The following is a 27,811-nucleotide window of genomic DNA, read 5'->3' on the forward strand; positions in this document are numbered from 1 at the left end:
AAAAAAAAAAAAAAAAAGAGCGTGTGATGAAGGATATTTCTGGAGGATCCCTTAGTAGGTACCATTCCCCATTTTTAATTTTTTCTAATTGACATTTAATGGTTTCATGTGCCCTTTCTACCATACCTTGGCCTCGTGGATTATATGGAATACCCGTTTTATGTAGTATTCCCAATTTTTCACAAAATTGGTGGAAACTGGAGCTTGTATAACCTGGGCCATTGTCAGTCTTGATCTGTTTTGGCACACCTAATACAGCGATTGTAGCAAGCATATGATTGATCACGTGTTTGTTTGTTTCTCCAGTTTGCAATGTCAATCTCAGCACTTGGGAGGCAAAGGCAGGAGGATTTCTGAGTTCGAGGCCAGCCTGGTCTACAGAGTGAGTTCCAGGACAGCCAGAACTACAGAGAAACCCTGTCTCGAAAAGCCAAAAAAAAAAAAAAAAAAAAAAAAAAAAAACCAAACCAAAACAAAAAAACCTGCTAACCCATTTCAATATTGCTTTATTTGGTTCTTTGTTGGCATCAAACATGGAGCTACAGAGTAAAATCATAGAAAGGAAGAAATCACTATGGAAAAAAGGACACTGAAGCTGGAGACAGCAGTAGTTGGCCAGGGAAAGAGAGACTCAGGAAACAGAACAAAGACCCCCCCCCCCCCAGACACGTCTCTGAAATGTGACAGATTCCATCAACAAGTAGACAATTCCATAATAATGGAATTAGGCTTTATTCTACTATATATGTGTGTGTATCAAAATAGTGAAGTTTTATCAAACACCTAAATATAAATATAAAACTTTAAGTCAGTGGGAGACAGGAAACAGAACCTCTGTAGTCTCAGAGAGACAGTGATTTAAAAAGAGACAAGGCTCAAAAGCAGAGGAGTATTAGCAAATGAAGCTGGTCTGTAATATGGGACTCTACCCTCAGAAATTACAGGTAGAAGTGTCAAGTGCTTCCAGCAGTGACAAGTGCAAGTTACTTGCATCCTGTTTGTCACTGACTCAGTCACGTGAGCCTCTGCTGGTCATTGCCGTTTTCCTCAGGAGGTGAGTGGAGGAAATGGCCCCACACCTCTCATTAGGAGGTCTTTCCCAGGCACCCAGACCTGCCGTGAACTCACTATGTAGCTCAGGCTAGCCTGAGACAACTGCTTCTCTTGTCTGACCCTCCTGAATGGTGAGATTACAGATATGAGCCCTGACCCCTTGTCCCACTGTGTTCATGTGTGTACAGTGCTTAAAACTGCAACGGGTTCACAGTAGGAAAACAAGAAAGGAGTCACAACGGCCATGAGGCTGAGCCAACTGCTCACATCTAAAGAGCAGCAATAGTGTTGGAAAGAAGTGCAGCACGGGACCACACTGAGTAAGTGTTAGTTATTAATGGCAATTCCTTCTCACATGGATGTCACTGAGACAAGGCTGAAAAATGAAAACGGTTTTCATCACTATTAAAGAAGTATTCCTACTATACATTTTGAGAGCTGAAATTACAGGCTGTGAATCACTTTAAAAACTTTGTTTCCCTGTAAAGAACTTCAAGTTCTGTAAACTAGTTTTCTAAAGTAAGACAAAGTCAGAAAATGCTTTAAAATTATTACAAGTCTTATAAAACATCTGTTCATGTATCTTAATTCTTTTAAAAGAAACAATAAACAAAAGCCCAACAACAATCACCTCCCACCAAAAAAGACTTACTTCATTTAAAAATGTTTCTTACCATGATTGGCTTGCCCTGAAATGTTTTAACTTCTTCTCTTAAGTATTTAAAAGCCTGTTAAACCAAAAATGACCTTTTATTAACATCAAACATTTCATTACAGCTTCATTCTCCTAAGTAAGTTTGCCATTATCAGCTTCTAAGCTAAACAAAAAGGTTCTGCCTGCTGTGTGGCTAAGCCAGCCTTGGACACAGCCTTGGACACAGCAAGGCAAAAACACTGGAACAACAAACTCTGAGAGGAAAAATTAAGAAACCATAACTTCCCCAGTTATAGCTGGAAGTTGTATGGAGTTAATGCATCAAGTTGGTATGGAGTACTGTGACATAAGGCAGAACAAAGAGACCAGGGGATCACCAGCAAACAGCTTCTAAATCTGCTGGGAGTGGTGGCACACACTGACCAAAAATGTCATGAGTTTAAGGCTGGCATAGCACCAGCATAGCACCATCTGTAACCAGTACCAGGGTACACAAGCATTCTTTACTTGCCTTGCACCTGGCACATTCAGACATGCACACAGACAATACACTCACTCATACACTAACAAAGCCAAATCAGCATTCAGGGGATATGGAGGAAGAGGACTGCCATGTCTAAGTCCAGCCTAAGCTACCACAATGAGTTCTAGATCAGCTAGCCTAGGCCTCAGAGTGAAAGACTGCCCTAGCCCATCAAAAAAGCAAAACAAAACAAAAAGCCCTTTCCCCACTGCGGGCCTAGTATATACCAAAACCACTATTGAGTACATAATTCCAAATCTTTTTTTTTTTTTTTTTTAGTTCTTCAAGACAGGGTTTCTCTGTGTAGCCCTGGCTGTCCTGGAACTCACTCTGTAGACCAGGCTAGCCTCGAACTCAGAAATCCGCCTGCCTCTGCCTCCCAAGTGCTGAGACTAAAGGCGTGCGCCACTATTGCCCGGCCATAATTCCAAAATCATTCATTTGAAAAGTCTGTGTTAATATTTTTCATTGACAAGTAAATATTTTTAAAATTAAAACTGGTAAAATTGTGTGCGCATGATAAAAATCAAAGTTAACTGTCAATTAAGCAAAAGTATGGTCGAGGTCTTTACCAGTCTTAGTAAACATTTTCTCTCTTCTTTTTTTAAGACATGGTCTCACTCTGTATCCTAGGCTGGCCTGCCTCAGTGCTGAGTGCTGTAATAAGAGGCATGCACCATCACTACCACGTCTGATTTTTTCCATTTTTGATGCAGGATTCATATAGCTGAGGATGGCCCCAAACTCGCTTATGTAACTAAGATGGCCCTGAACCCCTGATCTTGCCTGTTTCTATCTCCCAAGGGCTGGCATTAGAGGAGCAAACCACCATATCTGACTTTTTCTTTGTGGTACAGACCTTATGTATCCTAGACATGAACTATACACTAAGCGACACCCCTAGTCTACATACATCTTCTTCAACAACATATACAACTTTATCCACTAAGGTTTTTATTAGGAGAAACTTCTCACCTGCTGTGCGTCTGTGTCTGACTGGAACGTGATATACCAGTTGCTGTTGTGTGCAAACTCACAGCTTATCACTTTGGGGCAGTTTTCATTTTTAAACAAAGCTTTCACTTCCTAGAAAGGAAAAAGTGTATTCAAATCTTAAAATGAAACCATGTGCAGTTATGTATGGTGCAAAATTTGCACATTATTTTATGAGCAACAAAACAGAAGTTTTAGAGGTAATCTAAACTCTTTACAATACTATGCCTCCAGTAATTCTCCTCCCCTATAGGGAGGGAACTTTTTAAAGTTATGATTTTTACTAACATAATATCATTCATGCATTCTTTCTTAATTTAGACATTTTGTCTACATTAGAATCAGATTTGAACTCTGTACAAACATCCTTCCTATAACTGTATAACTTAAAAAGAAAGACTACGCCAAAACTGAAACAGGTAAGGTAGTTAACTGGTAAAAAGAACTTACAAATGGGGGATGGGGGAGATATCAAATATTTATCATTACAGAATAAAAAGTAACATTTATTGGAATTACCAGAGACCAGACATAATTTTGGATTCAAAAGTTGAAGCTCTCTACAACTGTTTTCATCACTGAAGTCCGCTGAGTTTTACTATCAACCACTTTTGGGCTTAGTAAGTCAACATTCCAGATATATAACATGGATAGGACCTAAAGAATTCTTTTTTAAACTCCTAATACATTAAGGTAAGTTAGTTGCTAAGCGATTCGGTCTTTAACTTACAGTACACTCAGACGGTTTACAGCGAAGCTCTGTCCCACAGCAGCAGAGAAACAAGCTCTGGGATCAGAGGACGCTCTGTCTAGCCTGTCATTTAGTTATCTAATCCACTTGCCTCTGGGTGGCGGGTTTTTTTTTTTTTTTAACCCATCCTAAGGCTTAGTTACTTTGTAAAACAGACAATGAAACTTTCGCTTTGGGGAATTGTAAAGTAAGTGATTCCTGGCAGGATTATTGAGTAAATGTGGATACGTATGTCTTTTTAAAAGGTCTGTTTCTATAGTATACTTTTTATTCAAATGTTATTTTATTCTTGAATCTGAACCACACTTGATCTTTATGACTATAACTTTGTTTTATATTTTGCTAACCAATCCTTATTCAAAATTTTCTTTTTCTTCCTTTGTTATTAGATGAATCCTCCTGGTTAACTGTCAGTCAGGTCAATACAATCCATTCAAACTAGAATTACTGCAATATGTAAGTTTATACCAGTCTCCTACCTTCAGAGCTAACAAGTCAGCAGTAATCGACATGACAGCACTGATGTCTGCTTTGCTTGCCTGCTTCCTCCAATTTAAATAGTCAAAGAACACTCAGCTTGAGTAATCATCAATGCTTCCTTACCTCCACAGGTGTTGTCTCGGGAATTTCTCTGAGAATCACAATACAACGCTTATGACTTGGTCTCACCTTTTCTCCCTTCTCATCAACTTGTACCATAGGGGAAGCTGAAATTTAAAGAAGAGTATGACCCACTTAGAAGTAAATGGTAACGATACTAATGATGCCATTAAAAACTATTCAGTTCAATTTCTAACCAAATAAATTATCAAATGCGAAGTTAAAATGTCAAAAATTAGTGTCATGTTAAAAAAGTAGGTTTATATACAAAGAAGATAATTGAATGTTATTTGCCAAATGAGTATCTGGAGCACCTACACTGTGATTTAATGTGTTACAAAGAATCCTCCAGGAAATAAAAAGCATTTATTATTATCACTTCAATATATATTTCCTTTTTTTCCTAGTGATAAGCGTAAAACCCAGGATTCACCCCAACATATCTGCTCTTATGTACATCACTACAGAGGCCAAAAATAACCCTCTAGATGCTCTGCCAACTTTCTGTGTAGCTAAGACTGGTTGAGTTTTAAGAAATGACATCTATACGAATGATTTAGAAATACTATAAATGGCCAGGCGGCAGTGGCAGCACATGCTTTTAATGCCAGCACCTGGGAAGCAGAAACAGGCCGATTTCTACCGAGTGAGCTCGAAGACAGCAGGACTACACAGCCATCTAGAAATACAAGTCCTCAACTCCCTTATATAAAATTGACTATTGTACTTGCTATATGAAGCTTTAAGCTTGTGAACACATTTCATCACTAATATTCACTCACATATTAAGTGAAGATCTGAGAAGGCTGGGGATACAATTCAATGCAGGGCACTTACTTAACATGCACAAAGTTCGAGGTTCAACTTCCAAAGACCTGCCTTTATTCAGTCAGGTAGTTAACAAACCCATTTATAAGACAAACTATTATGTACTCCCACACTCAAGTGCACATATGCACATATGCATGCACAGACAGAGCATGCAAGTACCTCTACTAAGCCAGCTTACTGGCCTCATCAACTAGCTAGTTTTGTAACCAATTAGTATGATTGGAATAAATAATTCCAATAGACTTGTGGATGCAGAAAGCATACCAGTAAAAAGTCCAGTTAGTATTAAAATTAAAACATCTAATGATGTTCTAAGAAATTATGAATGTTCCACAGTCACCAAAAACATGAGTATATATAAAAATGAATTTTAGGGCTGGAGAGATGGCTCAGTGGTTAACAGCACTGACTGCTCTTCCAGAGGTCCTGAGTTCAATTCCCAGCAACCACATGGTGGCTAAAGTACTTGTTGCTCTTACAAAAGATCCATGTTTGGTTTCTAGCACCCATGGTAGTTCACAACAATTCATAACTCCTGGGGATCTGATGCCTCCTTCTGACCTCTTTGGACACCAGGCATGTATAGTGTACATATACATGCAGGAAAAACATACAAAACATATGTAAGTTATTTGAGATAGGGTGTCTCTATGCAGCTGACTGCCTTGAACTCTCCCTGTAGACTTGAGTGGGTTTGAGCTCACAGAGGTCCTCGTCTCTACCTCCTGAGTGCTGGGATCAGAGGCTTGTGCCACCATGGCTTAAACTAAATTAAAAAAAAAAAGGTAAGTAAGGTGGACAGCAGTTCAGTTAAGAAATAAATCCTCAAAAAACAAAAAAACAAAAACAAACAACAACAGAGAGAGAGAGAGAGAGAGAGAGAGAGAGAGAGAGAGAGAGAGAGAGAGAGAGAGAGAGAGAGATCGATCCATAGCCAGGCACAGTGGTTCACACCTTTAATCCCAGCACCAGGGAGGAAGAAGCAGGCAGATCTCTGAGTTTGAGGCTAGCCTGGTCTACAGATGAGTTCTAAGACAGCCAAGGCTACACAGAAAGAAAACTCTTGCAGGTCACAGTGGTGTCCATCTATATATCTCGGAAGTTTGGAGGCGGAGGCTGAAGGACACTGAATTTGACGCTATCTTGAGCTACACAATGAGACCTCATTAACTGGTGGGAGAGAAATCGAAGAGAATAGGTAGAGACAAGTTCATATCAAACTTTGGAAATATCTAACTATAAACTGCAACTTATTAGCAGTTGTGAAGTCAAGATAAAACATGTCATTCTTAAACAATGAGAGTTAATTCTTAACGCTTCCTATGTGAATAATAAGAAAACTATAGATTCAACATAGAAGCTGCTACTCAAATGTACATACTAACACAGATTAAAAGACCACTTAAAACAAATCTCTGTATGATCAGAAATAAAAATATTTCACTTTTATAGTTAAAAAAAGAAGCTAAAAGGCATTTACATACATCTCAATACTTCAAGAATTAAATCTGGATCTGTAGTCAATTTTTTTATTTCTTCCATGTTGGCAACTGTCCATATTGGGACAAACTGATCACTATCCATTTGAGATATCAAGTAAAGGTCCTTTGATAAATTTTCTCTGAAAGAAACAGAATCAATTATAATACATAATTCTAAAAAGTACCTAAAGCAAAACATGTACCATATTCATATTTATCAACGCCTAGAAAAATAACAATAGAATAACTAAAAGGTTATGCATCTATAGTAAATAAACAGATTCTCCTCTTTATACTGTTTTAACTTTTTATCAACAGCAATCATCACCTAAACATACACTAGCTGTATGTTTACTGTATTTACTGTTTTGTGTCTCCTAGGTGGATTATGGGTTTCATGAAAGAGCTTCATAGGTTGATAATACTTTAAAGGCCTTATGGGAAGCTGCAGAGATGTCCTAGGGGTTAAGAGAAGTGAATCGTTTTCCAGAAAACTCAGGTTTAATTCTCAGCACTAACGTGGCAGCTCATACCAACTGTTAACGTCAGTTCCAGGGGATCTGACACTCTCTTCTGGCTTCTGAAGGCAATTCGTGTATGTGATGTGCAGGCATATGTACAGGCAAAACAACCACACAAATAAAAAAGTCTTTTTTATGGGCAAATGGTAAGCTCAAAGACCTTTAAGGAAAGACTCAACTTAAGATAGTTATTATTCTATTCAGTTTATAAAACTAAAAGGTCACAAGTTATTTGTTGGGGGAAGGGTCATAAAAGATCTGTCAAATTAACATCACTGTAATAAATATTACTTAATAACTTGAAAATCAGATATCTATAAACAATTGAACAATTAAAAAGCTGTAACCTTACAGTATCCCTATTCTTATCAACCAGTATCAAAGTGCTTTAAATGAGAATTGTCAAAAGTAAATGAAATTGATAGCACACCTAAGTACACAAGTAGAACCTGGTATTATCATCTACATCGGCAATGTTGCTGAGCTAAAAATTATATTTGTCAAACTGGTAGATCCTGAACAAACACTCTTATTGCAGAAACTAAAAAGGCTATATCAATTGCAAACATCATGTTTCTGCAGACATGAGAGAGCGCTCTGGAAGCTTCAAGGACAAAATTACTCAAGTATTAGGAATATTTAAAAAAAACAAAAAGCCAGGCGGTGGAGGCACACACCTTTAATCCCAGCACTTGGGAGGCAGAGGCAGGCGGATTTCTGAGTTCAAGGCCAGCCTGGTCTACAGAGTGAGTTCCAGGACAGCCAGGGCTATACAGAGAAACCCTGTCTTGAAAAACAAAACAAAAACGGAATATTTTTTTCTTATAGAATACATCTGTGTATCATGGTTCAGAGTAACTTTCCTGGACAACCAGTAAGGGGAAACCGGAGAAACAGATTTGAGTGAATAGTTGTGTGTAGGAATGTGGTTATGTTGTATATATTAGGCAAAGAACTGGCACTATTAATTAAAAATCACAGATACCTCTAATGCACAATGGATTTTTTTTTTTTTCAATGTTTCCTAGGACTTTAAGGAGGCAGATGGGGAACTGTAAGTCAGGTTGAAGACAGTATAAACCAACATTTACAGAAAGTACAATAAAGCAACTGATTACCCGGGTGTGGAATCACCCTTGTAATCCCAGCAACAGAGAGGCTCAAACAGGAGAATTACATATTTAAGGCCAGTCTATATCATTGGGCTACGCAGCTGAGGTTGATCTTATAAAGGAATTATGGGGAGTTTGTATGCTTCAGTGAGCATACAAACAACACAACATAGACTTTTCTTTAGGGATGGTGGTAGACATGGGAGGACTGAAAGGTGAACCCAGCTGGGACCCATGATGTGAGTAAACAAACGGCCTTGTTTTATCATTATCCAATGCATCTCTTTTTTTTTTGGTTTTTCGAGACAGGGTTTCTCTGTATAGCCCTGGCTGTCCTGGAACTCACTCTGTAGACCAGGCTGGCCTCGAACTCAGAAATCCGCCTGCCTCTGCCTCCCAAGTGCTGGGATTAAAGGCGTGCGCCACCAACGCCCGACCCCAATGCATCTCTTGAATCCAAATTCAGAGAGTCAGCCCATAATCACAAGTTTAAAAAAATCATTTTAAGGCTGGGCAGTGGTGGCGCACGCCTTTAATCCCAGCACTTGGGAGGCAGAGTCAGGCGGATTTCTGAGTTCAAGGTCAGCCTGGTCTACAGAGTGAGTTCCAGGACAGCCAGGGCTATACAGAGAAACCCTGTCTCGAAAAACCAAAAAAAAAAAAAGAAAAAAAAGAAAGAAAGAAAGAAAGGAAGGAAGGAATAGAGGGCCTAGAGAGGTGGCTTGGGGTTTAGCGTGCTTGCTGCTCCTGTAGAAGTCTCAAGTTCAGTTCCCAGCACCCACATGGCAGTGCACAACTGTCTTTAAGAGATCAGATGGCTTCTTCTGGCCTCTGTGGGCACAACAAATAAGTAATGCACACACATACTTAAGCACATACAGTCATAAACATAAAATTACAAATAAAAAAAATGAAGGAAACTGGTAAGAGGATCAAGGGCTAAAGATAACAGCATGCATTATTTAATAATCACAGCACATGAGAGGCAGAGGCATGTGGATCTCTGTAATTTAAGACCAGCCTGGGCTAAATAGTGAGTTCCAGGCTACAGGTAGACACAAACAGAAATGTTTAAAATTCAAAAGTAAGATTCAGAGTGGAATGGGCAGTGGTGGTGCAGGCCTTTAATCCCAGCACTTGGGAGGCAGAGGCAGGCGGATTTCTGAGTTCGAGGCCAGCCTAGTCTACAGAGTGAGTCCCAGCACAGCCAGGGCTATACAGAGAAACCCTGTCTCAGAAAAACAAAAAAAAAAACAAAAACAAAAATCCACAGAAAAAACAAAAAACAAACAAAAGATTCAGAGTGGGAGGGGGGAATGTTGTGAGGCAGGAGACATGATGATATGCAAGACAAAAGAAGGGGTTCCACAAATGGTAAGTATGTAAGAACCTAATTTTTAAAATATGCTATGGAAAATTAATTGTTCACATTAATTTCAGGACTAGAAATTCAGAAAAAGGGCTGTTGAGAATTCAAGACCAGCCTGGGCTCATAAGTGAATTCGAGGTCAGCCTTGGCTACAGAGTAAGCTGTTGTCATAAACAAAAACAAAAAAACTAAATAGATTAAAATCTAATTACTTCAGCTACTTGTGACAATGCATGCTTATAATTCCACTGCTCCTAGAATGGCTGAGAAAGGAGAATCACAAATTTGAGGGCTGCTTGGGTTGCATAAGAAGCCTGTCTCAAACATAAGCCATAGAAAAAGGAAAGTATTTTCTTGTGGCAAAATGTCTACTACTGGACATAAAAAACTTGATGAATGGGGTACAGCACAGTGGTTGAGTCGATGCCTAGTACTCATGAGGCCCAGGATTTAATTTTCAACACCACTAAATAAATAAAAAACAGTGTGGGGGGGTGGATTAGAAAACAAAATAGCTTTGGTAACCATCAAGGAAAACAAATTATTCACCTGAGAATCAGAGCTGAGGATTACAGCTCAGTGACTCAGCATTAATTTTCTATAGCACGTGTGAGGCTCCAGGTTAAAGACCCAGCCAGGGGCTAGGGGTTGGTGACTCAGAACTTGCCTGGTGTGCTGGTGCATGTTTTTACTCAGGAGGCAGAAGCAGGATGATGTGGTCCAGGAAAGTTAGGGCTACAAAGTGAGACCCTGTCTCACAGAATCAAAGCAACCAAAACACACACACAGAAAGCATGTAATAAAATCTAAGCTCTCGCATAGAAGAACCTTGGAAAACAAGCTCACCAGACAGGAAAAGGGAAAGCACTACATATCCATGTATGTTCAAATTTTTAATTTTATAAATAGCCTTTGTTTTGTTTTGTTGGAGACATGTCTCTCTATACAGATAGCCCTGGCCACCCTAGAACTCACAATGCAGACAAGACTGGCCTTCAACTTAGACACTCACCAACCTCTGCCTCCCCAGTGCCAGGATTACTGATTAATGGTGTATGTTACAATGTACTGAAACTTTTTTTTTTTCGGAGACAAGGTTTCTCTGTGTAGTTCTGGCTGTCTTGGAACTCACTCTGTAGACCAGGCTGGCCTTGAACTCAGAAATCCGCCTGTTTCTACCACCCAAGTGCTGGGATTAAAGGCGTGCGCCACTACCGCCCAACTTGAACTGAAACTTTATGGTGTCTGAGCAACAATAAATGTTTCCATATAATTTTTTACCTATAAAACCATTTTGAAACATTTGCCTAAAAAGACTTTAAGACAAATCAACGATAATATTGATTATCAGCCTGTCTTTTTATGATCTTGCTAAAATTACTGTTCAAAAGTTACAAAAGCCAACTGCTAAAAACTTAAATTGAGATATTTTCCATTCCTTCTATTCCACTATTTTTTAAAAATTACTTTAACCTAATGCTTATGGAAAATTCAGTCTAAATAGGATTCTAGGAAAAGTATGCAATAGAAACCTCACTAACTGTTGGAAAGAGATACAAATCCAAACACAGGCTATACTTCTAAAAGTCTAGTGAAGAAATACACTCAAGAAAGATAACAAAATCCATGGTGGAAGGAGATGATGACCTCCCATTACACAGGCATTTTATGCCCACCAATCAAAACCACAAAAAGGAATCAATTCAAAAGGTTCTGTACCGTGAGAAACAGAATTCCAATTGTTTTTTCAAACATTCTTTTAAATCTTCCGTAGAAATCGTTGAACTGCTTTCTCCTGATGGCAGAAAACAAGAGGGACGAAAACTGTTACGAAGTTATTACAGGTGCTGAAACCTAACACACTCAGAAGTCAAAGAATAACCACAAATTAACATGTAACACAAAACTGTATTTTAAAATTAAGTCTAATTTCTTTCAACTTATACCTTTTTTGAGCAATATTTTGAGCTAGGACCCACAACTCCAAAATACAGCAGTATTCATCTAGGATGTGTGTAGAAATAATGGATTTCAATATGCAGTGTCAGAGACATGGCTCAGATATTTAAGGGCTGGGAAAGTGCTTTACCACACAAGCACGAACCCATGAAAACAGGAGGATCCCTGGAGCTCACTAGCCAGCCAGTGCAACCCAATAGGTGAGTCCTAAGCGAATGATAGACTCTGTCTCAAAAAACAAAGTAAAGATCTCCTCTTCCAGAAAAGAAGAATAAAAAGAAAAAAAATCTCCCTTCCCTCTTTCTCTTCTCTCTCCTCTCTCTCACCCTCTCACACACGCACACAATTTCAAAAGAAATATTAAGGACCATTAACAATAAAAGCATTTGGATACTATGATGTTAAAACATTGCCCTAATCTTTGTTAAAATCTGAAAACCAGAAACAGGCCATTATTAGAATTTTATTCAAAAATTTAAGCTGGGCGGTGGTGGCACACGCCTTTAATCCCAGCACTTGGGAGGCAGAGGCAGGCAGATTTCTGAGTTCGAGGCCAGCCTGGTCTACAGAGTGAGTTCCAGGACAGACCGGGCTATACAGAGAAACCCTGTCTTGAAAAACCAAAAAAAAAAAAAAAAAATTAAGACTAAAAATATATGCCTCTATTTTTTTTTAAAGATTTATTCACTTATTTAATGTATGAGTATGTATATGAGTACACTGTAGCTATCTTCAGACACACCAGAAGAGGGCATCAGATTCCATTACAGATGGTTGTGAACTACCATGAGGTTGCTGGGAATTAAACTCAGAACCTCTAGAAAAGCAGTCAGTACTCTAAACCACTGAGCCATCTATCCAGCCCCAAGCATATGTATTCTTATAGTGTGTACACGTGTGATGTATACATGCACACACATGAACTTTCCATGCATGCACAGAGGCCAGAAGTCTGTTTGGTGTCATCTATCATTCACCACCTTACTCTGAGACAAGATCTCTCACAGAACCTGGAATCCATTTTCCTGCTAGTTCGAAGGATCTGCCTGTCTCTGCTAACCAATACTAAGATTACAGACTTAAATCCAGTACTATGCTGAGCTTATATGTGGGTGCTGGGATTCAGGACACAGGACATACTTTACTTACTGAGCACTTCCACAGCCATAACATTTTCTCTTCTAAAATGACTATTAACAGGGCTGGAGAGATGGCTCAGAAGTTAAGAATCACTGGCTGCATTCCAGAGGCCCCAAGTTCCAATTCCCAGCTACCACATGGTGGCTCATAACTATCTATAATGAGATCTGGTGACCTCTTCTGGTGTACAGACATACATGCAAGCAGAAAACTGTATACATAATAAAAACAAATCTTTTTAAAAAGATGACTAATAGCTGTACTTAAATATACAGACAATAAGATGTATGGAGATGGATAAACTGTCTATGATTTTACTAGAAAATTACGCTACTACTCAAGAATTAGTGTTAAATTAACTTTAATAATAAATGCTTTCCATTCTATGTATATTCGATCTTTAAACACTTTTTACATAATTATTTTATGTGAATGCATGTTCTGTCTACATGTATCCCTTTACACCATGTGTGTCTGGTGTGACTAGAGGTCAGAACAGGGCATCGGGTCTTCTAGATCTGGAGTTAGATGATTCTGAGCAGCCATGTGGGTGCTAGGAGTCAAATTCAAGTCCTCTGGAAGAGTACCAATGAGCCTAATTTCTCCAGCCCCTGTGGAATCTTGTTTTTTAAAAGTTATTACCAGCTGGAGAGGTAACCTGGTAGTCAGGAGTGTGAACTACCATTGTAGAAAACCCAATTTTGATTCCCAGCACCCATGTTGGGTGCACAACAATCATAAGTAACTTGGGCTCCAGGAAGATGCAACCCTATGGTCTCTATAGGCACACATATCTAGAAAACACACACACACATAAACAATTAAGTGTGCGTATTAGAGACAACTCCGTAAGGTTAGTTCTTTTGTCTATCTGAACCTGGGCTCTGGGCTCTGGGAACTAAACTTAGGCTGCTAGACTTGCACAGGGCAAAGCACAATTACCTCATGAGCCTTTTTGCCTGTGTATGCAATTTCTGCACAGAACTCTCCTTTCCAAACGTAAACTAAATGAGTCACTTTTCTTACCTGCAGTAAGATGCTGGATTAGGAATGAAGGCTACCCCTACCTATTTAGAACACACACACACAGAAACACAAACACACACACGCACACTGCTGTTGTTTTGTTTTCCCAAAACATGGTTCCTCACTGGGCGGTGGTGGCGAACACCTTTAATCCCAGCACTTGGGAGGCAGAGTCAGGAGGATTTCTGAGTTCAAGGCCAGCCTAGTCTACAGAGTGAGTTCCAGGACAGCCCGGGCTATAAACCCTGTCTTGAAAAACAAACAAACAAAAAAACAAACAAACAAACAAAAAAAAAACAACACATGGTTTCTCTGTGTAACTCTGGCTGTTTCTTAAACTCAGATCTGCTTGCGATTAAAGACAGACATGCACTACCACCACCCAGTTTTGTTGTAAAACATTTATTTTACTTTAAAATAAATTTCATGTTAACAAAACTGGTAGAAAACTTGGTTAAACTTGTAATAATAATCTTAACTAATCAACTGAAAAACCTACAATTTTTGAAATATAGTTATATTTTCTCCTGATAATTTCATTTTTCTTTAACAGGACTTTACAAAGATTCTTTCTCAAATTACAAATTTTATGTCTGGGTACTAGCCAATAATAGTTTTAATAAACATCTAATAGTTGTTTGACATAAGCTTCTTTTTTAAAAAAGAAAACAAACTGACCAATGTCATGTTTACTCAACTGATGGAGAGCTAAAGATACTAAATTCTCATTTTAGCAATAAAACAACAAGGGTTACCAGAAACATCGTATAGTTGGTAACTCAGGTCTTCAGGTCCTAAGATCAATCCATCAGCTGACTCTTCAATGTCTGTGGTATTTCTTGTGGTTTCACAAGATGGAGAATACATTACTTCATATTCCTTACACATATCTTCTGAAAGTTCTGTATTGCCTGTTTTCAAGAAAAGGCACTGAATGTAAACAGGAAGAAACTCTTGAGTTATATCTTCAAAGATATAAGATTTCAAACAATGGTACTAGTTGGAAAAAATGTCCAACAGCTGAAGTTCAGTGTTATTTTTGAAGGGAGACAGACAGCATTTTGACCATTGTAGATAAGCTAGCACTCTATGTATCCAAATGTGCACAATTCCTTTGTTTACTTTTCTGAAAACATTATACACAGTCATCAGCTATTACTTTTATTATTTCTATTCTGTGGATAAAGGAAATAAGTTCAATGAAGTTAACTGCCAAAGGTCAATAAGTTCACTGTAAACTACTCCTGTAAGAAATTATAAATGATACACTGTATACAAATGGGCTAGATGCTGACCCAAAAACACACGTTGTACTTGAAATTACTGACTACTCATGTAAGGCATAAAAAAAATCATATACAAATACAAGCTAAACATTTATAAACACATTTCATTAAATCTTTGTTTAGATCCAAAAAGGCTTCCCAAGTGTTCAAGAAATAAGCTTGGCCATCAGTGCAGCTTTGGTTATACATGACTAGTAAAATTCTGACTAACTCCACACATATTAATCTGCTGAGGAGCTCACAATCCTGTAAACTATTTGGAAATGTTGGCAACTTAAGAGGTGGAACCTAGTTGAAGAGAGGAGCTCTGTGGTGGCAGGTCTCTGAACTCTTTCCTCTAAGGTTCTAGGATTCCTGGCCCCGTGACATGAGCAACTCTGCTCCCTCGGGAGACTCCCCCAGTCATATCCTGTCTCCCCAAAAGACCCAAAGTAATGGGACTCAGTTACTATGAACCAAAACCTCATGAGTCAAAGTGAATCTTTCTTCTTTAGTTAACTTTTCTTACACAAAGGCTATCTCAAGGTTGTTTGAGTTGATCTGACCATACATTTAAACAAAATGCAATGTTTCAATAAGGAGTTAAGACTTACCCTCAGGGTGAGATCCAGATGTGGCTGCAGTTTCATGCCAAGAGGTTTCAGTTACAGGAGTGCCATCAGGATTTCCAGAAGGAATTTCTTGCCATACTTTGGCATTAGGATTTAAACCAGTGCCTTTAGATGTCACCTGCTAAACAATCAAAAAAATCTGTGTAAACATAGAACAAATGTTTTTCTCTATTACTGAAACTGAAAAAACAAGACAAACAAATGAATACATAAGTAGTACATGAATTAGACCATAATGAGATACATACGTATGTCCCCTCCCGAGGGTCTCTACTATATACCTCAAGCTGGTGTGCAGCTCAAGCTGTCATCAGTCTACTTCCTAAGCATCAGGATTACAAGTATGTACCTCCACGCCCAGCCAAATACTAGTTTCTCATCTACCTGAAAATATAAAACTTTAAAAAGTACTTGATCGGAAATATGGCTACCTATGTAAATAAAAAAAAAAAATGCACCTCTACAAAACACTTTTCTTGTATAGATAAGGTCCCACTATGTAGCCCAGGCTGGCTAAGAACTAACAGATCTGCCTGCCTGTATCTCCTGAGTCTTGGATTAAAGGTGTATACTAACATGCCCAGTCCTTCTTAAAATACTGCCCTAGCAGATGGAGGCATATGCCCATAATCCCACACTTCGTAAGCAGAGGTAGGTCAGAAGTTCAAGGCTGGCATCAACTGATAACAAGCTTGAGGTTCGGCTGGGTTACATGAACCCTATCTCAAAATGACAAACAAAAACTTAGAAAATGCTATTTCACCCCAACCTACTTGAAAATGTCATAAAATTTATTTAAGTTATCCATATGTCTAAAATGTATCTAAAAGCCATGCTTTTGGTTATAGAAATTTTTAAAATATATCATTTTTATTAATAAGTAGTGACAGATTTCTAAGTCTGAATGTATCAATCAATGGAAATTCTATCTTAAGTCAAAAACAGTGTTTTGCTTGGTGGTATTATTATTATTATAACTTATTTTTACTTATGTGAGGCTACATGAGTTCATATACAGCACATCTGTGTGGGTATGAAGGTGTCCAGGGAGGCCAGAAGGCATCAGATTCCCTAGATGTGGAGCCCAGCAGAGGTTATGAGCTGCTAAGAACAAAGCCTAATCCTTTCCAGTCCCCTTCTAATTTTTTTTTTTTTAATTTTTATTTATTTATTATATGTAAGTACACTGTAGCTGTCTTCAGACACCCCACAAGAGGGCATCAGATATCATTACAGATGGTTGTTAGCCACCATGTGGTTGCTGGGATTTGAACTCATGACCTCTGGAAGAGCAGTCAGTGCTCTTAACCACTGAGCCATCTCACCAGCCCCCCCCTTCTAATTTTAAAGTTGTATTTATGTGCCATATGTCTGTGCACAGATATCAGAGGATAGTATGTAAGAGCTGGTTCTCTCTCAACCCATGTGTGCATCCTTGGGATCAAACTTGGGTAGTCAGGCTTAGCCGCAAATCTTTTAAAGGCAGGCACCACCACTGTCTGATACCATATATATTTCTTATTTTTATGAACTAAAAAAAAAAAAAAGGTTATGAGGGGTTGCAAGATGCATTATGAGGTGAATCATTAGTCAAACAGCTTGAGTTTGATCCCTCGAATCTGAATAAAAGTAGAGACACCTGGCGATGTGGCACATGCATTAAGTCAGTGCTCAGGAGGCAGAAGCAGGTGGATCTCTGAATTTGAGGCCTACTGAGTCTGGTCTACAGAGTGACAGCCAGGACAGCCAGGACTACACAGAGAAACCCTGTCTCAACAAAACAAAAAAAGTAGAAAGAGAGAACTGACACTAACCTTTAACCTCCACACTTGCACCATCGCACATATGCACACACATTTAAATACTGCCCACACACTACACACTAAGTTTAATTTTGAAATTAAGTCTGGAGGGAAGATGGATTAGACATTTCATGTTCCATGTCTAAGTTAACTCGTATTTTAAGAGAAAGCTCTTAAGTGCTCCCTACCACTCTATCATTCATTACTTAATTAGAGTTGATTGGTGATTGTGAATTTAGTTACAGAATAATTTTTGATAGCAGAACTATGACAAATCTATGATATCCTAGGTCTCCTGTTTGTAAATAACACTCAACTTGACACTAAAATTTTGCTGGTGTTACCACTGCCACACTATGGCTGAGAACACATGCTAAGGAACCCTAACTATATCCCCAAGTAAGCGTTTACCATGAGCTATGAATTGGTTTGATTCCTTACCACAGTAAGATAAGGTTTTACTGTGTAGCCCAGACTGTCCTTAAACTGTAAACCACCACACTACACTGTTCTTCCTCCTGTGCCACACTGTTGCTTTCCTTCCCTCTTCTCATATTAGCCAAGCTCTGAACTGATCCTGCCTCTCAAGTCCGCCACACCAGTCTAAGCGGTGCTAAACTTCCTACATGCCAGGCAGTCTACTCACTAACTGAGTGACAATCCCAGACCTTGAAGCATTCAAAGAAAACTGTTTACATACTTAACCTCCTTTCCCCTTTCAATTCTATCTTCACCCCTGAAGACAGCATACAATAAAGACAGCCATCTCAGTGTAGCTTAATAACTATTTAAACATGAAATGATTGATTCTCTAGAATCACATGTGAATTCAAAACTCACACTTGAATCTAAGGTCATGAATAATCATGGGAAATGTTATTAACTGAGCATGGACTATAAATTGATGAACTGTACTTTTTTTTATTTTTTAGTTTTTATAGACAGGGTCTCACTATGTAGCCTTGGCTGGCCCGGCTTTCACTACAAGCCCGGCATGCAATCCAGAGATCCACAAGCTTCTGCCTCCTGAGTGCTGGGATTAAAGGTGTACACTTTCGACCCCAGCAGATTGATTTTTTAAAAAAAAGTATAGGCATGGAGGTTTATCTGTGACACCAGCGTTAGGAAGATGGAGCAGGAGAGCCAAAGAAGCAAAAGGAACCCTTTGCCTGTAAGAGCAGTCTTGAGGCCATCTTGAGCTAAATGAGACCTTGTCTCTAAACAAACAAGTGGAGCCAAGCAAGGTACAAGCCTTTAATTTCAAGCTTGGGAGGAACAAATTTCTGTGAGTTCCAGACCAGCTAGAGTTGCACAATAAAACCCTGTTCTAAATGAACAGATAATTGATCCTTGAAAAGTATTAAACAGTATTAACATCCCATGTCCTGCACAAGAAAGACTGCAGAGAGCAAAACAAACAGTATCAGTCGTTTCCCTTAGGCAGTAACACCTTCTAGCTCACTTTTGTGCTTTTCTATATTTTCCCACACTTAATCCTACTTTTTTTTTAAGTTGACAAGTAAAATTGCACTTTTTAATGGTATTTAATGTGATGCTTTAAAATATATATATATAAAGAATGGCAAAAAGAAACTTACAAATACTCATGTATTAACACTTTTTTTTTTTTTTTTTTTTGGTGACAGGGTTTCTCTGTGTAGCCCTGGCTGTCCTGAAACTCACTCTGTAGACCAGGCTGGCCTCGAACTCAGAAATCCACCTGCCTCTGCCTCCCAAGTGCTGGGATTAATCGCATGCGCCACCACTGCCCGGCATTAACACATTTTTTTTTAACGCATGGCAAAATTACTTTTCAACCAAAAAAAAAGTCTGCTGAAAGCCAGGTGTGGTGGCATGAAGCTGTAATGCTAGCACTTGAAAGGTGAAGGAAGATTTAACAGGTAGAGGCCAATCTTCATTTTACAGTAAATTTTAGGCCAGCCTGGATTACATGAAACACTGTCTCAAAAAACAATGAAAAAATGTGTAGTAACATATACAAAACTGCCGGGCAGTGGTGGCGCATGCAATTACAGGGTCTCAAAGCCTGGCCTCACCTAACTGATCCACTTGCTCTGACTCTGAAGTGCTAAATGAAACGAGGCACCCCTAAGCCCACTATCTGCACTTTTATCGTTTGGATTCCTTTAACTCTTACATATAAATGTATAGTTTAATATAATGCAATAATCTTCATTTTTGCTTTAGAAGTTTTAGATATGCTACAAAAGAATACTCTTTTTTTTTTGTTTTTTGTTTTTTTTTTGGTTTTTCGAGACAGGGTTTCTCTGTGTAGCCCGGGCTGTCCTGGAACTCACTCTGTAGACCAGGCTGGCCTCGAACTCAGAAATCCTCCTGCCTCTGCCTCCCAAGTGCTGGGATTAAAGGCGTGCACCACCACCGCCCGGCCCCAAAAGAATACTCTTTACTAAGAAAAAAATCTCTGGCTGGGTGGTGGTGGCGCATGCCTTTGATCCCAGCACTTGGGAGGCAGAGGCAGGTTGATTTCTGAGTTTGAGGCCAGCCTGGTCTACAGAGTGAGTTCCAGGACAGCCAGGACTACACAGAGAAACCCTGTCTTGAGAAACAAAAAAAAAAAAAAAAAAAAAATCTCTGGCAGTACTTACTAGAGATGGAATGCAGGGATTTATATAGGACAGGCAAGCACTTAGGCAAGCACTCACTGAACTACAGCCCTTGCTTGGTCAGTTGGTAGTGTCAATCTGTGATCTCTTATTCCCAGGACACTGATGAAGATAGCCTGGGCTACCCAATGAGTTCATGACTGGCCTGAGCAAACTCAGAGAAATCCTAAAACACACACACACAGAATCCCCAAACATTTCTTTGAAAAGGAAGTCCAAATAGTGGCGCAAGAGCCAATCCAAACAATTGAAGAGGAGTGGCAGGAGTTCAAGCTAATCCCTGCTCTACAAAAGTTAAGAGACAATCTGGGCTACAGTGAAATCCTGTTTCAAATATATACATATATATAGAGAGAACTATGTTAAAACCTATAGATTTCAGTGTTTTATATCAACAATTTACTAATGTATCTACACATCAATAACTTACCACAACCTCTTACCAGAATGCATTGTATGACTTAATACATATGACAGAAACATAAATATAATCATGTCCATATAAGAGGAACAAATTACAGATAGGATCTTGAGGCTCAGAAGTTTTATTGAGGTTGTGTTTGTCATCAGCAGTTAACGTCTGAAGCAATAATTCACAAATCTTTTTAAAAAGTAACAATGTACAACACAAAACAAAGCAAAAAATATGAATCTGGTTCATATGAAGCTAATAAATATTAGAGCCAGAATCATTTTTTTGTTTTCAATTAAAAATATTAAAGAAATCTGTTTTGCCGGGCGGTGGTGGCACACGCCTTTAATCCCAGCACTTGGGAGGCAAAGGCAGGCGGATTTCTGAGTTCGAGGCCAGCCTGGTCTACAGAGTGAGTTCCAGGACAGCCAGGGCTATACAGAGAAACCCTGTCTCGAAAAAAAAAAAAAAAGAAGAAGAAATGTTTTATAATATTAAATACCTGGATTAATGAGTTTCTCACCATCCTTAACTTTATACTCCTCTGCAACACAGACTTAGACTCTATTTGCAACTACACTAAAATCTTGTTTTAAACTCCAAGATTAAAAAAAAAAATCAAAGTTGCAGGCTTCAAATGTTTATCTAGTACCAAAATTTTCTTTCCGCCCAAAACAAATCTAAAGTAACTAGTATCAGTATTTTCAGTAACTTGCGTTTTTATAATCTGAAGCACCAAGGGATATTTTTGTATCTTTCCTTAAAATGCTCAATTAATCTATTTTGTTCATACAGCTTCTTTGACTACACATGTATCTGTGCACCATGGCATGTAGTATGCAGAGGCCAAAGAGGGCACTGGGCCCCCTGGGACTAGACTTAATCAAACTTGGATCCTTTGGAACAGCAGTCAGTGTACCTAACTGCCAAGCCATCTCATTCAAAACCAACTATTCAGAAAATTTCTTGGTAAACTTTTCACAATAAAGAGGCTGGGGCTACTTAGTGCAGAATGACTGCTCAACATGTAAAGTCTCAGATTGGATGGCCTATCCTACAAAAATAAAAAATTAAGACTAAATATATTCATAATTTGTTCATGCACTTTCTTACTTCTGATCATTCTTTTTTTCTTTTCTTGGTTTTTCGGGACAGGGTTTCTCTTTGGAGCCCTGGCTGTCCTGGAACTAACTCTGTAGACCAGGCTGGCCTCGAACTCAGAAATCTACCTGCTCCTTGCCTCCCAAGTGCTGGGATTAAAGGTGTGCGCCACCACTGCCCAGCCATTCTTTTTTATAATATTAATTTTGAGGCTGGAAAACAGCTTAGTCAGGGGAGTGCTTGACCAAGCAAGGATGAAGACTTGAAACCTAGCTCCAGCACCTACATTAAACAAAACAGTGGTACTCGCCTTTAATCCCAGCACTCCAGGGGCAGAGGCAGGCGGATTTCTGAGTGAGTTCCAGGACAGCCAGGGCTACACAGAGAAACCTTGTCTCAAAAACAAACAAACAAAAACACAAGTTCCAAGCCACATCATAGTGAGTGAGCTGACTTAGCAGGTCAATCTGTTTTCCACTTTGATGGACGTAGAAAACATGCTGAAAGAATAGAGATGACTCCTGCAAGCTGTCCTCTGACCGCCATAGGTGTGTCACAGCACAAGGAAGGAAATGTGAACAACCGTATGGATATACACATAAATGTGGGGGAGGGGACTCGTAGGCCAATCCCAGTCTTAAGGAAGCAAAGGAAGTCAGATACCTGGAACTGGCTGGCCAGCCAGAATAACCAAATCAGTGAGCTACAAGTTCAGTGAGAAACTTTATCTAAGAATGTGTAAAAAGCATTGAAGAACACACCCAACATCTATCTTGGTTTCCACAAATGGATATGCACACACATAAAATATAGACATGAGTACAAAAACATAAAACCTACAAATATGTACACACACATTAATTTTCAACACCAACAACTGTAAGTAAACTATAAAAAAGTACTGCATTTGGGGTGAAAGGTATATCATCACCTTTAATCAGCATAAAATTACTTTATTTTTAAAGTCAGAGCCTTTCTATGTACACCTGGCTTTCCTGGTACTATATAGAACATGCTGGCCTCAAAGTCACTGAGATTAAAGGCATACACCATCACAGCACATGATGCTAATGGTCTTTAAAATACTACTATCTAAAAGAACATTAAATTTTAGTTAGAGAAAGTTTAATGTTTCAAATTTTGTAAAATCTGAGGCAAGAGGAATTACTGTGTGTTTTTTTGTTTGTTTTGTTCGTTTTTTTGTTTGGGGGTGGTGGTGGTGGTTTCAACCTGGAACTCACTCTGTAGACCAGGCTGGCCTTAAACTCTTGAAATCCACCTGCCTCTGCCTCCAGGTGCTGGGATTAAAGGCACGCGCCACCACTGCCTGGCTCAGGAATTACTGTTTAATGGGTTCAGAATTTCTTTTTTCTTTTTTTTAAGATTTACTTTTGTTTATATATATGTCTTTGTGCCCTAAGAGGCCAGCAGAGGGCACTAGATCCTCTGAAGCAGGGGTTGTGAGCTGCCAGATGTGGGTACGGAAAACTGAGCCTGGGTCCCTAGAAGCAAGTGCCTTTAACCATGTTTCTAGAGCTTCAATTTCACAAACTGTATGATAAAGAGTTCTGGAGATATATGTAGTGATGTAACATTACTATGTGAATGTCCTTAAAAATACCAAAGAAGGACCTGCAAAATGCTTACTGGGTAAAGGCACTTGCTGTTAGGCTAGACATCCAGAGTTTGAACCCTGGTGTCCATATTGTGGAAGGACAGAACCTACTCCAGAAAAGCTGTCCTGATCTCTGTAATAAATAAGCATCACCCTCAACAAAAACCTATATTATAAATTAAATTAAAAGAAACTTTAACATGAATGTCAGTTGTTCGTGCCTGCAATCACAGCACTTGGTACTCTTAAAAGCTGCCTCTAGTCTGGGCCATAGAGACTCGGCCACAAATAACTTTTTTTTTTGGTTTTTTGAGGCAGGGTTTCTCTGTGTAGCCCTGGCTGTCCCGGAACTCACTCTGTAGACCAGGCTGGCCTCGAACTCAGAAATCTGCCTGCCTCTGCCTCCCAAGTGCTGGGATTAAAGGAGTGTGCCACCACTGCCCGGACTCACAAACAACTTTTAATTAATAAACTTACCAGAACAAATTTTTTAAAAGCACATAGAGTATTTCAAGCAACCTAGCCTATACAAAAATCACTGCTCCTTTATTAAATGGTTAATGTTATCAGAATAAAACTCCAATAGAGAGAAATTCAATTTTAGTGGTCATTAAAATGCCAAGGGCGTTTTATGGGAAAGGAAGTGGTGACCCATGACTTTAATCCCAGCATTTAGGAGGCAGAGATAGGCAGAGCCTGGTCTACATAGCAAGTTCCAAACCAGTCATGAGCAATTTTAAAAAAAAAAAAAAAAAGGTTACGGGCTGGGATACCAAGTGGCAGAGTGCTTGCCTAACACCTGCGGGGCTCTGGCTTCATTCATCAGTACTGGAGTGGGGAAGTTGAGGGGCAGAGAGCAAACATCCTAGAACTCAGAATTTAAAGAGGATTGCATGTTCTAAAATTTCTCCTTTGTAACCCCTCTTGCTCTCAGGTGTTTCCCTCGATTTTCTTTAATTTACATGCTTACTTTCTCTCTTCCCTCTCAAAAAGTTAGAATTCAGCGTCAATCTCCATTAGCTGAGTCAGGGGGAGCAGAGGCAGTTGGATGTCTGTCATCTTTCTTTTTTTTTTTTTTTTTTGTTTTGTTTTTCGAGACAGGGTTTCTCCGTGTAGTTCTGGCTGTCCTGGAACTCACTCTGTAGACCAGGCTGGCCTCGAACTCAGAAATCCGCCTGCCTCTGCCTCCCAAGTGCTGGGATTAAAGGCGTGCGCCACCACCGCCCAGCGTCATCTTTGTTTTTGTTTTTATCCTCAGAACCCACATAAAAGTGGAAGGAGAGAAATGACAACGTGGAATGGTGATCTGATCTACATGTACACTGTGGCACCACACATACACCAAAAAAATCGTTTTTAAGTTATGAAATATGTAAGATCACAAAGTAAATCAATTATATTGAACAAGCCATTATCAAAATATTGAAAAGCTGTTAATATGGTAGACAAATCAGGGCTTTTTTTTCTCGTTTGTTTTTCAAGACAGGGTTTCTCTGTGTAGCTCTCGCTGTCTTGGAATTGGATCTGTACACCAGGCTTGCATAACTCACCTGCCTCTGTCTCACCTCCCAAGCGCTGGGATTAATGGTATGCACCACCACCACCCGAATTCTAACTGGTTTTAATATATTTCAAGACGTTAATTTTCAATAAACTACATGAGAAAATGATAAACTGAGTCAAAAGTGACTAATGGGCATATTAACTAAATCTACATAGTAGTTTAGTGGAAAACACAGTAATAATTCGGCCAGGGCTCAGGAAGCAGAGGCAGTCAGATCTCTGGATTTGAGGCCAGCCTGGTTTACAGAGGGAGTCCCAGGTAAGCCAGGCTACCCAGAGAAATCCTGCCGGGGGCAGGAGAAGTGGGGAACCCAATATTTGTGCAGCAGGGTAATTCCTAAAGAAAACTAGCCCTGCTTACAATAAAACCTCATTTCTTAGTCTTTTCAAAAATAAGGTGGATTTAAATTAATAACAAAAATGAATACAAAGATTGAGTCCAGTGTTCAAAACTTTTAGTGGTCTACTTCAAATGAATACATACTACTCCAAATGAATACATACTACTGACCTTCGGCATACAGTAATTAAGCGTCTTTAACGCCTAATTTTAGGATCCCAAACTATCAACTACATAAACATCAAGGGAGGGTAAAAGGTAGAACAGTAATGAGGAAAAATTAGAGTATATAAGATATAAGGAGGTATTTACTTAATATACAATACACGTGTTTGTGTGAAAATGTCTTTATGTAACACAATACCACGTACAACAAATATACACAATGAAAATAAAAAGAATTGCTTATTTACTTTATGCCAGACTATCAGGGAATAAGATTCTCCCACCACCAGTTCAATACACTCTCCGCCCCTAACTTAGCCCCAGCTTCCAAGTCCATTATACAACCTGTGATTCCTTCCCTCATGAAAAGATTCTTTTTATGGGCATAGTTAACAAATGCCAAGTTGCAAAGTTGCAGCTTTGCTGGATTGACGTTTTCACAATGTAAGAACAATATGATCTGGAATCTACTCAAAGCACTTGCCAGGCAGTCAGCTGATGCTCACTCCACACAACAGGGCAGAAACGAGAGAAATTAAACTTCGTGTCTAAGACAGGTAATCACTACCTTGAAATCTCAAACCGGCGGACGGCAGACGTTCCGACAAAGCAGTATTTCCACCGACCCAACACCACCACAAAACCCCGGCTCTCCCTGAGTTTCTCTCCTGGTCGTTTTCCTTGTTAACTGGCTCCTAACAGGTTCGCGGAATCAACCCGCACCACGCAGCCGCAGCAGCCCGAGTAACTTTTACAAAAGGTCAGAGCGGTGCCTTTCAAGGCTTTCCGACCCCGACCGGGCTTCGCCGTTCGCGCTAGCTCGCTTTCACCCACAGAACGTTCCACAGCTGGAGAACGGGACCCAACAAAATTTTGGTGGAGCTCGGGGGTCGGGGTGGGGAGCTTTCTACTTTCTCTTAAAAAGCACGCCCCTCCCCGGTTAACCTCACCACACCCGCATTTCCCCTTCTCCCGCGCTCCCACATGTTGCTCGCCCCGTCCCAGGCCGCCCCGCGAGGCCTCCCTCACCCCCCAACGCGCCCACCTGATCGCCCTTTCTCCGCAGGCTCCGCCCCCCCGCCCCCGCCCGCTCGCCTCCTTCAGGAGCTCCATATGGGACACCCCGATCTCCCTCGGCTCCTCACGCCACCTCAGCCCAGCCCCCGACACGCCGCCTTCCCTTCCCCGCCGCCGTGGGCCTCGACCCCGCACAGCCTCCTCAGGCGTGCGGAGCGCACGGCGGGGCTTGCAGGCCTGCACCGCCCAGGTGCTGTGTCAGCCTCTCGGCGGGCTCCGCGGCGTGTACGGCCTGGAAAGTCACATGGCGGTGGGACCGGCCCGCGCCCCTAACACTTCAGCTCTTCTCAGAGCCGGACCAGACGACCTAAGCCACTCACCTCAACGAAGAGCAACATGTCTGCTTCCGCTCGGCCCGATCGTTCACGCTGCCGCGACTCCAACTGGCTCACAGGCCCGGGCCCCAATCGGTAGGATAAGGACACTCGCCTTGCCCCTCCACCCGGCAGTGGACCCGGCTCCTCCCCCGCCGTCAGCCGCTGCGCCCTGACCCGCCCAGTCCCGCCTCCCTGGAATCAACAACTGTTTCCGGTTCTGGAGGCAAACTGCTTCCGGGAGCGGAGCACCCGCCCACCCCCTGCGTGCTTCGCGCTGGCTGGGTCTTCTCTGGCGGCGTAAGCGAAAGTGTGTGGTCCCTGTAGCGTGTGGGTAGACGCTCCGGAGGCTGCGCCGGTCTGTGCCACGGGATGTGTAAAACGCTCACTGACGCATTTTTACTTTTTAACCAAAAAGCTGACCGTCGCACTCCTAACGCTTGCGCAGCTTCGTAGTTCAAAACCTAGGTCGGATTAAAAGGCGATTGAGTGCGCCCGCCCCTGCTGATGACGTACTGGATCCCCTCCCCCATTAAAAAAAAAAAAAAGCTGTAGTGGGAGCTAAGAGACGATACAGCCACTCTATATTAATTGCATCCTACGTGCTTGGTACTGTACTAAGCGTTTTGCATGAGTTAATCTTAAGACCCTATGAATATATTGTTGAAGGAGTGCTGCAGCAGAATCAGATCCGTTTAGATACTTTAATAGAACTTTGCTCCAGGCCCCTTGGAATCAGGTCTTCATTAACACGATGCTGCTCCGCTGCGATGCTTACTGCACTACTAACTAATAATAATTAGCTTAGATCTCTTCTTTATTGTTTCCACAGTCAAACAAAGTAGTATATAGATATTTTAATTGTT

General features: G+C 40.2%; 1 protein-coding gene across 2 annotated transcripts in view; it reads right to left on the reverse strand.

Moving 5' to 3' along the window:
- The window catches only part of Larp4 (La ribonucleoprotein domain family member 4), a 45,644-nt gene extending 18,587 nt beyond the window's left edge, over positions 1–27,057 (reverse strand). Inside the window, exons 1-8 of one of the 2 annotated variants that reach the window (XM_028788271.1) lie at positions 26,952–27,057; positions 15,894–16,032; positions 14,770–14,925; positions 11,609–11,684; positions 6,891–7,027; positions 4,579–4,682; positions 3,207–3,317; positions 1,728–1,781 (exon numbers count right to left, since the gene is read on the reverse strand). In XM_028788271.1, the coding sequence (XP_028644104.1) occupies positions 1,728–1,781; positions 3,207–3,317; positions 4,579–4,682; positions 6,891–7,027; positions 11,609–11,684; positions 14,770–14,925; positions 15,894–16,032; positions 26,952–26,969 (795 nt within the window). In that variant the 5' untranslated portion in view covers positions 26,970–27,057. The remainder of the gene's footprint in view (positions 1–1,727; positions 1,782–3,206; positions 3,318–4,578; positions 4,683–6,890; positions 7,028–11,608; positions 11,685–14,769; positions 14,926–15,893; positions 16,033–26,951) is intronic. The other variant, XM_028788272.1, reaches the window with a different exon arrangement.
- Between the last annotated feature and the right edge of the window lie 754 nt (positions 27,058–27,811).

Source organism: Grammomys surdaster, unplaced genomic scaffold, assembly GCF_004785775.1.
Source record: "Grammomys surdaster isolate TR1022 unplaced genomic scaffold, NIH_TR_1.0 125742, whole genome shotgun sequence".
Classification (NCBI taxonomy): domain Eukaryota; kingdom Metazoa; phylum Chordata; class Mammalia; order Rodentia; family Muridae; genus Grammomys; species Grammomys surdaster.